General features: G+C 35.3%; 3 protein-coding genes across 3 annotated transcripts; all 3 read right to left on the bottom strand.

Moving 5' to 3' along the window:
- Positions 1 to 226: 226 nt before the first annotated feature.
- Positions 227 to 1,028, bottom strand: LOC133699285 (ubiquitin domain-containing protein 7SL RNA1-like). Its single transcript, XM_062122491.1, has one exon. The coding sequence runs from the start codon at positions 1,026 to 1,028 to the stop codon at positions 231 to 233; it is 798 nt and encodes a 265-aa protein (XP_061978475.1). The 3' UTR covers positions 227 to 230.
- Positions 1,029 to 1,998: 970 nt separating this feature from the next.
- Positions 1,999 to 6,938, bottom strand: LOC133698399 (tyrosyl-DNA phosphodiesterase 1). Its single transcript, XM_062121299.1, has 15 exons — positions 6,668 to 6,938; positions 6,342 to 6,587; positions 6,106 to 6,270; positions 5,866 to 5,926; positions 5,682 to 5,758; positions 5,328 to 5,585; positions 5,146 to 5,235; positions 4,929 to 5,063; positions 4,454 to 4,603; positions 3,391 to 3,494; positions 3,137 to 3,190; positions 2,916 to 3,006; positions 2,605 to 2,685; positions 2,351 to 2,495; positions 1,999 to 2,276 (listed from the first exon to the last, which is right to left on the bottom strand). Exons 1-15 carry the CDS (start codon positions 6,857 to 6,859, stop codon positions 2,182 to 2,184), a joined length of 1,944 nt encoding a protein of 647 aa, XP_061977283.1. The 5' UTR covers positions 6,860 to 6,938; the 3' UTR covers positions 1,999 to 2,181.
- Positions 6,939 to 7,436: 498 nt separating this feature from the next.
- On the bottom strand, positions 7,437 to 10,335 carry LOC133698728 (chaperone protein dnaJ 50). The gene is made up of 10 exons (XM_062121761.1): positions 10,156 to 10,335; positions 10,011 to 10,073; positions 9,859 to 9,925; positions 9,709 to 9,768; positions 9,342 to 9,392; positions 9,145 to 9,225; positions 8,704 to 8,816; positions 8,447 to 8,564; positions 8,143 to 8,269; positions 7,437 to 7,753 (listed from the first exon to the last, which is right to left on the bottom strand). The coding sequence occupies exons 1-10, from the start codon at positions 10,278 to 10,280 to the stop codon at positions 7,650 to 7,652; spliced, it is 909 nt and encodes a 302-aa protein (XP_061977745.1). The 5' UTR covers positions 10,281 to 10,335; the 3' UTR covers positions 7,437 to 7,649.
- Between the last annotated feature and the right edge of the window lie 4,045 nt (positions 10,336 to 14,380).

Here is a 14,380-nt window from a genome sequence, read left to right as displayed (position 1 = left end):
CATCAGGAAGGTTTACGTCTTAAAAATCGAAGCACAAAAGCAATATATGCTATCTAAGTATTGAAAAGGAAATTTACTAACACTGCATGATCATAACTTGTTCAAAGAGTAGAATGTTGATGCTGAGCCTAAAGTCAGTGCTTGAGCCTTGATTTATACAGTACTTAACAACCCTAGAAAAATTGAAGCACATGTCATGGAAAATTACCCTAAGGAAAATTCAAGAAATACTAAGATCCACTGGTTACTCTTCCATTGAAGACATCAATTGTATCACCCTGGTTAACACGGTGCCACCGAAACGATCGATCATCGTCCATAACATCCTGTTTATGTATGAAAAAGTACCCTTCTTGTGGAAGATGGAATTGATTTTGCTGTTGCAAATCTTGCAGCTCTTTTCTAAGCTCTCCAACATTATCCGATGGATTCACTTCGACAGGAATCTTCTTAGTGCCACACCTGGTCACAACAATCACCCTCAGTTTCTTGAAACCTGTAGAGCCCCCTTTTGATCCTGAGCCAGATGGTGATGGCTTTACGCTGACGCTAATCTCACTATTATACTTCAACTCACATTCATGTAAAGACTGATGATCTTGCAACTCCGCACCATTCGATTGTAGCACTAATCTTTTAACTGGAACTGGCTCTATCTCACGAATCTTTTCTTTTAGATGTAGCACAGTATCGCTCATATCCATTTCAAGAGGGACAAGATTTTGGTTTGATGGAATCTTGATACGCAGCTGAACTTTCTTGGAGTGTGAGGTTTGTTCAACCTTGTCTTGAGGTATTTGATCGGTTTCAGGGGTTATAAGGAGTTGAATGCGAGAGTTTTGGAAGATTTCACAATATTCTACATCTTTATCATCTTGAAGAACTTGGCCGTGAAAAACTAGGGTTTGCTTGTTTATAGGTATACCATGGTACTTGTGTACCTTCTCTTTGATCTCCGAGACTGTATCAAAGAAACCCACTTCAATGGAGAATGGCCCGCCTCTTTGGGGCTCAAAAATGACATCCATTGACAATGATGGCTGTGGATAAGGTATGGATGGCAATGGAGATATTGTGGGGGTTGGGATGTGAGGAGGGTTTTTATGTGTTGTTGTAACAGTATGCGATTTTGCCTAACTGTGTGGCGATCGCGAGATGGAGGGTGAGATGTGAGTATGGATATTTGTAGTGTGTGTGTATATATATATATATATATATAGGTGTGTGTGTGTGTGTGTGTGTGTACATATAGGTATATTAGTGTTGATTTTTGAAGGTTTTGAGAGGAGATAGGAAAAGTGTTTCCCTTTTGCCATCAATCCTGCTGGCAGCATATCTTATTTTACTTTCAATTCTATGGATTTGGGTAGGGTTGGATATTATCTTCTTTTTTTTTGCCTTCCTCGCATCGCTCTTTTATAATCTTATCATAATATTTCCTCTAAAAAAAAACTAAATCTATAATGGGAAACAGATAAAATTCTAGCTCATCCGAAGAAAATCTCTTTTTTACAAGAGAAAATAGCAAAAATAGAATGTAAAAGGCTGTTTGCCTTGAGCCATCACATTGCAGGATCATGTGAGATTTGTTCTTAATTGAATCTCATGAATCTAATGGCTCGTAGTTTTCTTGTAATCTATTGTCTTTTTTTTCAATGAATTATCCTCAATTTAAAGATAAAATACTAAAAATAGATTTAAAAAAATTAACCTAGGATCACATAAGATTTATTCGAATCTAATGGCTCATAGTTTCCTTGTGATCTGATGTTTTTTTCCACAAATACCAGCAATTTAAAGAAAAAGAGCAAAAATAGATTATAAAAAAAAAAAAATTAACATTGCAGAATCACTTGAGATTTATTCGAATCTAATCACCATAAGCATTTTTCTTTCCCTCTTTGCTTCTTTTTAAGTGTTGTACAGAAACATTTTCACATAGCAAACTGTTTCAAGTGTTAAGATTTTTTAATGCTATTAAGAAAACAGATTAGGGGCTGCTTAATCATGCATGTTGAGATTAAGAGCTATGCATCAAACATAAAAAATCCAGATATACATTAAAAATGAAAAAAGAAAATGAACCTCTTCCCCTTGGCTTTAACAATATTTACAGAGAGGTAAAGCCCTTTATGGTTGAAGGCAAGGAGAACGGTAAACGAACAGATGATGTATGTTATACTATTCCTGAGAAGTATAAAGCTGTACGGTCCTTGGCCAAACCTGGCCGTAAACATCCTTCTTGCTATAGCGCCGGTCCCAAGACCAGGGAACATCTGCCATGACGATAACAGAAGTCAGATGCATGCAACAAAAAACAGGCAGAAATGAATGGGAAAGAGATAATGACCTTCTGAGCTGTATGGTATAGGAGGGAGTTCATAAGGCACTGGCAATGGAATCACTTTGGATGCCGAATCGCTTGTTCCTTGCCATTTCAGAGTCACTAGTGTTGTTCTCAGCTCTTCAGAATCAGCTAATGATCCACAATTATCCTGAAACTCAGAGGGCAGTAACTTGTCAAAAAATCTCATATAACAGGGGTAGACTTGTCATTAAATCACACTAAAAATTAGTATCAAAAGGCCCAGATATAGCAATTACCATGGATGGACCTCCATTACTTGTGCAAGAAAATCCAGAACCATATCTTCTTATGGAAGATGGTAGAAAGAGCACTCCCAGCTGGAAAGAATCACACAAGATGAATTAAGGCACCGATGTTTCTAGGGGATCAGAAGGCAGGAAACACATGAAATTGTTAACGTATGAAAATTAACCCTAAAAATATGAAGGAAAAAATCATAATTTGTTAGCGTTTGCTTATTGTCACATTATTGTCATAGAAACATGATTTGATGCTCAACACTAACTTTAACCTTTTTTGGGGGTGGCATAGTTCCTCATGCACATACCTCGTACGAACGGATCATCAACTGAGAATTATTCTTCTGCAAAGCCCCCCAGGCTGCTTTGCTAAGATTTGATGAAGTAAGCAAAAACCAACTGTTTGGAAAATGTTTAAATTCAGGTTCAATAGTAAAAAATTGATTGACTTCTTGCAGTCATTTAGCTCTTCTTCAGGCCACGCAAAACTCTTAAGAAACCATTATAAGTGAAAGAAAGCAACCCTTACGCAAGTTTCTGGCCGTTATAGCGAGTGAAAGTCTTTATATGAGGCATCGCCCGACTGAAACAATGGAATACACAAAGTTAAGTGTCTTTCCCCCAGTTTGAAGAAGCAACCACAGCAAAAGAGGCAATGCATGTGCTCACAACTTAAGTGGCCATGAATGAAAAAACCAAGATTTGGTAATGGAATTTAAATGATACAACTCCAGTTAGCATTTTGTAATCCAAACTGTCACTGGGAATGATATGGACATATACCAGCGGCCAGAATGGGAAGCCTTCCATTTAGCCCAATACTTCTTCAAAAATCCTTTCTCAACATTCTTTAGTGGGCCTGGAATAGCATTTCCAGCTGCATAACCCTGAAGAAAAAAGTAAAACAATCATAAGAGAATAGCATTGGATTTTTACAAGTGCAAAGCATAGCAATAACACTAGTGGAAAAATATGAACATAAAATAGGCTCCTAGAGCATACAACATGAGAATTGAACTATTCAACTTCATTTTCGAAAATTAACAATAGATAACATTAAACAAGACAACAACGTTCCAATAGCTCATAAAGCAGCACAACAAGACCCACATTTACACATTAAAATACCATGAGTTACAAGAAATCCCATAGAATTAGTGTTAGACTTGTGTTATATGATTGGTCAAACCAAGTCAACTTGACTTTTTCTTTACAGCATTGAACTTCTCCACTGGATCAATCATAATTGGTTGTTTATGACCATAATTTCTTTAACATCTTGTTCGCAAAACTACACAACCACGCAATCTTTTACTTTCTAGCAATGGGAACTTCAAATCAATCAAAGGATAATAATAAATAAAAATACTTGGCATCCAGGGCAAGAGAATTTTGAATTGACCATTCATATCCAAAGGCAAATTCATTTGAAATAAAGATGTGGGTTAACAGTGATGGTTGTTTCCATCTGGCTTTACTAATGATAATGTCAAAATCACAAACAAGATCAATGCACATAGCCTCATTTGACCCACATCTCAATAATATTCAGAAGACAGCTGAAAGCAATCCCTAGCCCCCCTTCCTCCAACTAAACCCCAAAGTGGGGAACATAAGTTGGTTCCTGGCTACCATGTGTCAAGTTTACTGGCTGGCTGTTTTAATGCTTTCAACATCTTATAACTCCATAAAAGACAAGCAATCTAAAATGATACCCAGGTCAACCTATTATTCAAGAAAAGCCAAAGTTCAAAACCTTAAAATGTTTAAAGATAACCAAGGATTTCTGGAAAAAAATGCAAGGTGCAGTGGAAAAAGCTCAAAGAAAAGACCTGCATGTTAGTACCTCTAAGGAGCATCTGACATCCTCTACAGTAGGCCATATTATTTGAGGCACTCCAAGACCAAGAGGTGTTTTATCTTCAGCGTATCCGGATGACATTGAAATGGCCAGTTCATTCATCCACTTTTCATCCAAAGAACCAAGGGAAGAGAACTGCAACAAGGAAAGAATACGAAAGAATTCAATAAAATTTCTCAAAGCGGAAGAAAGTGCATGGCAGCGCTAGTAATTTCCAAGATTTCACCCACAGCCCATTGAACAGTTCAAATAACTCTCTCATCTGTAACACAGGAAGATCAGCAGACTGCATCGCATGAATCAACCAGTCAGGTTTAAACTTTTTTTACAAAAGAAAAGAACTAAAAGAAAACTACTGATTAAGATGACATGTTATTTCACTTCAGCACCTGTTCACATCAAACCTCAATTCTCACATGATCAGTACTCATTATACTAGTAAAAGAGGAATCCACCATACCTGATAAACAAGAGGAGACCTTTTAAACTCATTGTCGAAGGTGCATTCTTGAAGAACACTTTGTAGCTTCATATGTCCCCACTTCCTTAGATTGGCACCAGTATGATATCCAGGAACAGATGCAATTAACCTGACCTGAAAATTGTGTAACTAGGTTCATAAAGATATAACATTCCCAGACAAAAATTCCAGTAAGGATAAGAGACGAATAACATACCGCTGCATGGCTATAATCAAATTTCTTGAAAAAGGATGCATTGATACTAATACTCCCAAGGTTTGGTAACTTTACAGTAAATTCAGGCCACTGTAGAAATTAAAAAAAAAGGATTAAACTTGTACAGAAAGAAATGCATAGGGGAAATATCCCTAATCATCTCCGCTCCAATATAATTATACCTTCAACATGCTAAGATAATCAACCAAGTCATTTTCAAATCCACATCCTTTTCCAGGCTTCTTCTCCTCCTTCCAAGGGAAATCTTGCATCCACAAACCTTGGCTTTTGTTATTCCAGTCAACATATATTAAATTTGCTGTATGTACAATAATTCGCACTCCTCGAGGATAGACAAGAAACATAGCCTTTGAATGGTGTGTCCCAAATGAAATGGGTAGCCGGGGTTTGTGCAGAATCCAATTTGCAGGCTTCCTTCTCTATAAAATACTACCGAAATCAAAATCCCATCACCCAAAAATAAATCTTCAAATGCTTAAATTGAAGACTCCTATAAAAACCATCTACAATCAAACCTTCATATGCTCCAATGTACCATCACCCTCCCCATGAATAACCATGACATTAGGAACTTTTGCAATTGTTGGACATGCTGCATCAGAAAACGGAAAAAACAACGAAATAAACCAGATTAAACTACCTAAAACCAACACTATGCAGGGTGAGACAAAAACAAATAAAAAATAAAAAAAAGCTCACCAGACAGTAACCAATCCATATCCACCATGTAATTCGAAAGTATAGCAACAAGTATATCTCCCTACACAAAGAAACCAAAAACCAATCACTCAATCAAAATCTTCCATCATCAATATACCAATAAACACTACAATATAACTCTTCCACATTCGCACAAAGTCTCATGCTCAAATATAACATCCTTATCCAATTCAGTCACAACAACAACCTTACTTAGAAACAACAAGAAAACACCATTACCTTAATCACATCATTTATCGAAACACAAGACGTATTAGCCCAAGCTGGCAACTCTTTCACTCTCAAAAGCCGAAATGTCAACGCCAATTCATCCTCCGAAACACCAAAATCCCTAATCGCCTCCTCCTCGCAATTCGTCGGCGGTCCACCACTTTCCATCTCAACCTATAAATTCCAATCAAATAAACAAATACACTAAAAAAAAAAATTACACAAACAATAAATAAATCAAATACCTTTGAGCTACTACTAATCCCTTCTCGAATCTTCTTCCGCTTGCTCTCACCTATACCATTTTCTCTTCCCTCGAAACAACCTCGCTTCTGTAAATTACTATTAGGAGTAATTAACACGTACTTATAAAAATAATTACCAGGGATTAACTCAATAATATCATCGTGAATTATCTCCGCTTTCTCTCCGGCTCTCAGTTTCCTCCTCCGTTTCCCCGATTTAACCACGGCCACCGGATTAGTCCCCTCCTACAAACAAACTAATCATTAATTTTTTTAAAGACAATTAAATAGTAAAAACAAAAACAGAGAGAAAAATAATAACTGACCACGGTTATAGTGGATGAGGTTAGGGATAGGGTTAGGGAGAGGTGGTTACGGCTGAGTCTTTTATCGGAGGCCGAAATGTCGTTCCTGCCGATGGTGTTTTGGCCGTTGGAGAGAGGGAGTTTAGGGATTGAAGCGTTTTCTTCGAGATTTGGACTCAGTGGAACTAAGTAGGCGATAGGTGAGTGAGTCATTGTTTCCGGACTCGGTGTTTCGGTCTCAGGCACCGAGAGAGGGTTTTGGAGAAGAAGACGGTGTGTATATTGAGGTGTCTTGTTGGTACGAAAAAGAAAGGGCAAACTTCAAATTTAACCCCTAACTATATAGATAGTTTCAATTTCACCCTTAAATAAATTTTGTATCATTTTTATTCATCCAATATTTCGTAACTAAGTCTTTTTATTAGCAATGAATTCCATCTAAATTATAATTTATTTGCAAGAAACATTGTCTTTTTATAGAAAAAAAATTATAGTTAGCTAGCACAATTTTGAATTATTTATTTTTTTATGTTTTTGTAATCTAAATTATTTAGAAAATGGATAAAGAACTTGTTTTGGAGCCAAATTGATACTATCCCAATATTCGGGGATATATTTGACATTTGCCTAAACAGAAAAAACAAAACGGTGTCGTTTGAAGAAAGATTCAATTTTGAGACCAATCCTAGCCTAACCATTTCTGGAATAAGAAAAATGTCAGAGCTGACAGAATTCAAATTTATATTTCATTGGAAAAAAAATTAAGTGATCCGAGAAAGAATTCATACAATGTCATAAAACCCTCTAAGAGGGTACTCAAAGCTTCATATATTGGATGTTTATCAATACATAACTTTGTTTAAATTGCAAAATTCACGTTGCTTTCATATGATAAAATAATTAAATAGATCAACTATTTCCGTACAACATTTAAGCAGGAACTCATATATTTGTTATCTATCACCAAAAAATTGTGTTGTCAGCATTTAAGCAGGAAAATCTGCTATCTTCTACGCTTGGATTCTTTACGAAGATCTGCAAAATAGGTCTCCAAGTTAGACTTCTCCCATAAACGTCTCTGAACAAGATCTTCCTTCGTCGATTCGTCTGAAAAACACGAAAGTTAAAAGCAGCAACTCAGTGAACCAATTACTTCTAAGCTCCGGACATGTTAAATCAGAGCGAGAACAGAGTCTGTAAGCCACTGCTGATTGCATCCATCACATGATTCCTACACAGCTAAAAGACATGTTTGACGATGCCAAAGTTCGAAATATTTGGCCAACTGTGTACCATGGTCATGAAATCTTACGAATACTGAGCAACCTTTAAATGATTAAAAGACAAGCTTGTAAGGCTATCCATAATTAAGCTATCCTTTAATCTGTAAATCAAACCCTACTTAATGCCTTGGCAAAGTTTCCTTTATATTGATTAACACAAACACAACGGATGAACATTTAAGTTGGTAGTTGGAAATATCTGTAAGTGATTACCAATGCTGCCCCATGCATCAAGAGGCACTCTCAGGGATCTTTGTGTTAGGTAGACGGCATCTTCCCAAGAATATGGTGCTTGTTTCACCTTGTATCTCCAGAACCAACAACCATTCCACAGTAATAGCTGGATGAAAAAGAAAATCAATCAGGAATGTTCATAGTCACAACTTAAGATTCAATTCTAAATGAGCATTATGTGGAGACAACAATAAGAACAAAGAAACAGATCGGTAACAATATTCTAATATACCAAGGTCTCGCCTGAGCTGGAAAAGAGATTTAACAAGATGGGTATTCTAACCTTGCCAATAGTGTAAGGCAGAACTATAAATCGGACACCAAGAAGTTCCCAGATGGAAGGTTTATGAGCGCCCTTTATGTCCAGTTCAAGTTCTTTGCTGAGATCTTCCTCCACTTTCCTGCCACAAAAATATATCTTATGATCACAAAGAGAGTCTGGCAAGATTAATGCACACACTTATCAGACATACAGGTTAATGAACAGATTCACAACCGTCAGTCAGATGTATCTCATAAAAGATCAAAATAATTTCATACTTGTCCATCTGCTTGTTGCTCTTCTTCTTATTTGTAACTCCTCCACTGCGTTCAAGTTCCAAAGCCCGTAGTCTATTTTTATAAGCTGGAGTTTTCTTGACCATTGCTACAGCCTGCAATGACAAGAAGAATTAAAAAAAAAAAAAAAATCTGCATATGAGAAGCTTTTTTTTCCGACAAAATATTTATACATAAAATCACACTGCAAATCCTTCAGCCTATAATTTCCTTGCCCTGCTTTACTGACATTCGATACATATTCATCACAAAAAAGAACACTGCAAATGACAGAACTTTCAAAACAAAAGAAACAGCCACCATTACAAGTGTATTGCAATAAATCAAACTAAAGTTTCTGCAAATAGAACCCATGCTAGGTCAACTACATCCAAAAAGCACAACAATATCAAGTTTAGATGCAGTTAAGTTTCGGGACAATACCTGATTATACCTTGTCATCTGATTCATATACTGAAACCCTGAGAGAATCAGAAGAAGACCAACCAGAACAAAACGTGGATCCTACAAAACATACATATCAATGTTAAAACACAAATTTAACCCAACTGCTACATCTATCAGCTACTACCAGCAGCAAGAACACTAAAATTCCAATAAATCAACATAGGCATTCTCACCGTTTTGTGACCATAATATGCATGATAATAACGAGCCGTATTGTAAAACACCTATAAGAATGAAAAGCAAACACCTTTAATAATTTTATTAATCTCAGTTTCAATAAATGTGAAAACTCATGTATAATAAGCACATGAACGGTCCATATAAATACAAGTGCTTAGTATATTCACCAACTAATAATTCAAATCATTCACCAAAATCTTCACTCCCCCAAACTTTTTTGCAATTCCTTTGAATTAAATAAAATTATATAAAACTAAATTAAAAGTTAAAAAAAAATCTCAATCCCTTCCTATTCAATAAAATTATATAAAACTGAATTAAATGAAAAAAGAAGAAGAAGAAGAAGAAGAAGAAATGCACCTCCTCTGGATGAGCAATTGCATAATCATATTGCTCTCTTGTAGCTTCATCTTTTAAAATCTGCACTTCCCAAAAACAATTAAAAAACTAAGCAAAAAAAAAAATTATGAGCAAAACTAAACAAAATTGACCAAAAATACTTTTCTTTACCTCATAAGCATTAGCAATTTTCACAAACAGCTTTTTGGACTCCGGATCTGGGTTTTTATCCGGGTGACTAACCATAACCCATTCAAAAAATATATATCAAAAATTAAAATTAAATAAAATTAACAAATAAAAATATGAAAAATAAAACTTACTGTTTCAACGAGAGTTTATAATAAGCTTTTTTTATCTCTGAAGCATTAGCAGTTTGCGTAACGCTGTAAGAAATAAAAGCAAATTCAGTAAATTGACAAAATCAAAAAAAAAAAGAAGCAAATATAGTAAAATAAGAAAGCTGACCCTAGTAGATCGTAGCAATCATCTTCATCACAATAGATAGCTGATGATGATGGAGAGATTATGAGGATAGAGAACATCAGAGTTAGTGCTGCTGCGCAACACCGAATCGTTGCCGGTGGCGCCATGGTAACGGAGTAGAGTTCAATTTTGATTTGTTGCTGTTTTGGAGAATAGAAGAGGAGAAGAGAGGCTGTTGGTTTTTGTGCAATTACAAAAGTGTACAATTTTATTAAGAGGAAAGTACAGAAGCCGAGGGGAAACTGTCATTTCACAAAGGAAGAGAGTCAACGGTTTGAAATACTGGATATGGGCCGTTCAATACATAGTTATGAAATCCGTAAGGGGTTTGACCCAGCCCAAGGTGAAGGTCATGGGTTAATCATGTCAAATTCAGGGTTTGCTTAAATTTTTTTACCAAAACCATTGATAAAAATAAAATATTATGTGAAACTAAATCTAAATCAAGTTTTAAATTATATTTTTCTGTATAGGGGTTTAAAACCATGTTTTAGATGTTGAGATATCAAAGCAGCTTAGATTTTTCTTTAGAAATTGATGAACCAAGATTTTTTTGATATATCTTTATATATCCTTGCCAATAAATATTGAATCAAGAAAAATATATAGGTATAATTTTCTTGAATTCTTGGATGTGTCGGGTTAGCACGCGCCAATACCAAACACACTCCAATGTAGGGGTGATATGTCTGGTGTTAACCAAACCTAGCCTTGCTAAGATTAGCAGTGTGCTAAGCCCAACTTTAGATGAGCTTGGCAATGTACCAAGCCCACCCCTGAGTGAGATTAAGTCTATCATGACCAACTATGTCTCATTTTTTAATTGGATAAAATAAGTAGAATATAACTCACATTGCAACTCAAAATATCACAAAGATGAAGTTATACTCTAATCTCTTTTATCCATAAAATAACAAAACTCATGGGTTATAAATACATAATAAGACCTTCGGAACAGAGATTTACAATCTTCGTTCTCTATTATATATATATTTTTAGAGTACTTTTCTCTAGAATGTTATTGTATTTTTCTCTTTAAAAAGATATTCATTTAAGTATCGGAAAGTCCCTATCTCCACAAAAAAAAATCTTTTACAGATAATAATCACAAGTCACCTTGTCCTACCAAATATCAAATATAAGCTATCTTAGCTAGGGGTAAGCAAAAAAACTGAAAAACTGATTAAACCGAGAAAACCAAAAAAAAATTAACCGAAAAAACCGAGCCGAAAATAAAAACCGATTAAACCGATTAAAATATTTAGAAAAATGTCTGGTTCGGTTCGGTTTCCGGTTTTGTAATGCTTAAACCGGATAACCCGAACCGAACCGAACCGGTTTGGTTTAGAAATAAAAAAACACTTTCTACCCATTAACCCTAGCAGGTTACAGCCGCCCCCTCCCTCTAAAACAAGTATAAATACCATATTTTTTTCTAACCCTAAATTTCAACATTCTCATTTCTCAGCTGCCCCTTCCCTGCTCTCTGTCTCTCACTCTCAAATCTGTCTTCTTCTCCTTAGATGGCAAAAATCTCTCTTTCAAAAACTTATTATCCTGTGCATCTTTGTCATTCTTACTTGTTCCCTCTTGTTGGGCTCTCATGTCTGAGTGTGTGCTGGCTTTTGTCCTCTTCGATTTGCTTTCCTTTCTTTTTTGGCATCTCTGGTCTCTCCCTAGCTTCAAATCAATTAGTGATGAAAGGGTTTTCTTGAATCAATACCAACACAACTACCACCAAACATCCCTGCACCCGTTTTGCTTACCATGAAAGGGTTTTCTTGGGATTTCAGAGAAACTAAGATCTAAAAACTCTGCACTCTCAACAGTTTCTGTATCAATGCTATCGATGCTTTTCTTGTCTCTCATCTCTCAGATCTGTATTCTTCTCCTTCATGTTTTTTGATGATTTTACATTTCAATAACTTTTGATTTTCTCTTTGTTTTTTTACAGGCAAATCCTTTTGTTTTGTGTATTTTTTTGCTGGGTTCAACTTCTGGACAAGGAGAACAAAATGAAAATTGGAGTTGATTTTTTGGAAAATGGAAGCAAGTATAAAAATTTCGGTTTGAACCGGTTTGGAAGGGGAAAAAACCGAACCGAAATTAATCGGTTTGAACCGGTTTTCGGTTCGGTTCGGTTCCAAAACTAAAAATAAAATAAAATCGGTTTGGTTATACATTTTGGTCCAAAACCGGACCGGACCGAAAATGCTCAGCCCTAATCTTAGCTAGGGAGAATTGATGAGATTACTAGAACTAATGGATTAACCAATTATCCAACGATATGATATAATTAATATTTAAATTAAATTCAAAGATTCCAAGATAGTGGCGAAAAGCAAATTATTACATGATTGACAAATTGAGCAGGGTGAAAACTTGTGTCATCCACTAAGTTCACCCCAATATTTTGTCAATTTTATTATTTTATCCTTAAAATAAGCAAAAAGTAAAATGACGAATACATAGATAAATAAACTCCCGTCGATCAGATGCCCATCACAGAGCTCACCCATCACAAGCATAGGTTATGTTGCAAGAATTACCAACATAAAGGGTATATTGATGTGCAGGTTTCGAGAGGAATACAGGGAGGCGATGAAGCAGGCCACACACACACTCTTTATCTAAAGCTCCCAACCATTTGCAACAATTTTTTTCTATAGATCCATGATGATTCTCTTTATGTATCATCTCTCGATGCTCGTGTTCAACATCAAGCGAGGGTGATGGCGGGGAGGGCGTGGGTGAAGGCGGACCCGGGGAGGGTGAGGGTGAGGGTGGGCTGGGAGCTGGAGAAGGTGGAGATGGATGTGGAAATGGTGTGTATGGAAGCATAGCACAGGCATAGCTTGCTAAAGAAAATTGATTCATGCAATGTGGAAGTAGAAGGTGGTGAGCATAGGTGTTGGGCAGAAGTAATAATAAGAAGGTTGCCAAAAATGTTAGTGTCGTTGTCTTGATTAATCTTTCCATTTTGGGCATTTGAGCTTGTGCTCTACATGTTATTTCCTGTCCTAATTGCTCCTTTTATACTTGAGCTAGCTCGTCTTGAACTTCTTACTAGCTAGTAAACGTTGTGGAAAGGTCTTGTTATCTGTATTCATTAGTTTTGTGTGATGAGTAATTGGTGCTTAATTTGTTAATTAATGACGTTATGGAAGAGTTATGTTAGCACTATTCATTGGCTTTGTGTGATATCTAGTTAGTTAAAGATTCGATCCTTAGGAGAAGATGATTTAATTTCAGACATTTTGTAGCATGGTTATGGGCAATATCAAGAGAGTGGACCAATTAATTACCAATATTGCTGTAGTTTCTATGTAATTTATAGATAATTAACATATATGTTTAACTTGTCATTAAAGACCGAGTGAATATTTTTATCAATCCTTTAAATAAAATGAGTATTTTTGCTCAAATTCATGTGAACTATATTGCTATTTAATATATTTTTTTATCTATTCAAAACTTACATAAATTCATACTAGTTTGTACTATTAATTTAGACTAAAAATAAATAAAAATAATGAAATTAAAATTTATAACTGTTTATCATTAAAAATTTGATATCATATCGAATAATCAATTCAACTAAAAAACTTAATTTATTATAAAATTTTAATATATGATTTATTGACTAACAATTTTTTAGTACTCTTAAATTAAACCTAAGCTTTTGGCAGCGAATTAAGTTTGGGTTGGAGTTTGCGTGGAATATTGGCAACAAGGTTGTGCATTCGGAGTGGGATGACCATCACCCATGGATGCAGTACTGAAGCTAATACATGCGTTGATGACTTGTTTTCCAGAGCCTCCAGCTTGTTCGAAGGAAAACCTGTAGAGATTTTTGTAGCATATGGGAGCCTAGGATATGCAAGTAGCTAGCTTGTGTTTTGAGCTTTGAAAAATCAGAAATTCACATTTATAATTTTATTAAAAAAAGATTTATATTTAATTGTGCTATCAATTAATTGATATACTGAAAAACTATCAATTAATTGGTTTTTTTAGTTTCCTCGAAAAACAAATCTTGCATAATTGTTTTTGAACTGTTCGATTTCTGTCACTTGTAAAGATTAACAGATTCATATCATAATTAAATTTTAATCATAAAACTATTTATGAAATTTATTTAATTACATTAGAATTGAATTGGGTTCATATTAATCCATTAACAACCTTAGTTAGTAACAATTATAGA

The sequence above is a fragment of the Populus nigra genome, chromosome 7 (assembly GCF_951802175.1).
Source record: "Populus nigra chromosome 7, ddPopNigr1.1, whole genome shotgun sequence".
NCBI lineage: Eukaryota > Viridiplantae > Streptophyta > Magnoliopsida > Malpighiales > Salicaceae > Populus > Populus nigra.
This window is presented reverse-complemented; position numbering and strand designations above follow the sequence as displayed.

Excerpts from the sequence above, each read along its gene's own strand:
- LOC133699285 (XM_062122491.1), bottom strand. The coding sequence starts at position 1,028 with ATGGATGTCATTTTTGAGCCCCAAAGAGGCGGGCCATTCTCCATTGAA.
- LOC133698399 (XM_062121299.1), bottom strand. The coding sequence starts at position 6,859 with ATGACTCACTCACCTATCGCCTACTTAGTTCCACTGAGTCCAAATCTC. Across the intron at positions 2,496-2,604 it reads GTAATGGAGGTCCATCCATG|GATAATTGTGGATCATTAGC; the intron begins GTAATTGCTATA and ends TCTGAGTTTCAG. Across the intron at positions 2,277-2,350 it reads TATACCATACAGCTCAGAAG|ATGTTCCCTGGTCTTGGGAC; the intron begins GTCATTATCTCT and ends TCGTCATGGCAG.
- LOC133698728 (XM_062121761.1), bottom strand. The coding sequence starts at position 10,280 with ATGGCGCCACCGGCAACGATTCGGTGTTGCGCAGCAGCACTAACTCTG. Across the intron at positions 9,226-9,341 it reads CATATTATGGTCACAAAACG|GATCCACGTTTTGTTCTGGT; the intron begins GTGAGAATGCCT and ends TATGTTTTGTAG. Across the intron at positions 7,754-8,142 it reads TGATGCATGGGGCAGCATTG|ACGAATCGACGAAGGAAGAT; the intron begins GTAATCACTTAC and ends CGTGTTTTTCAG.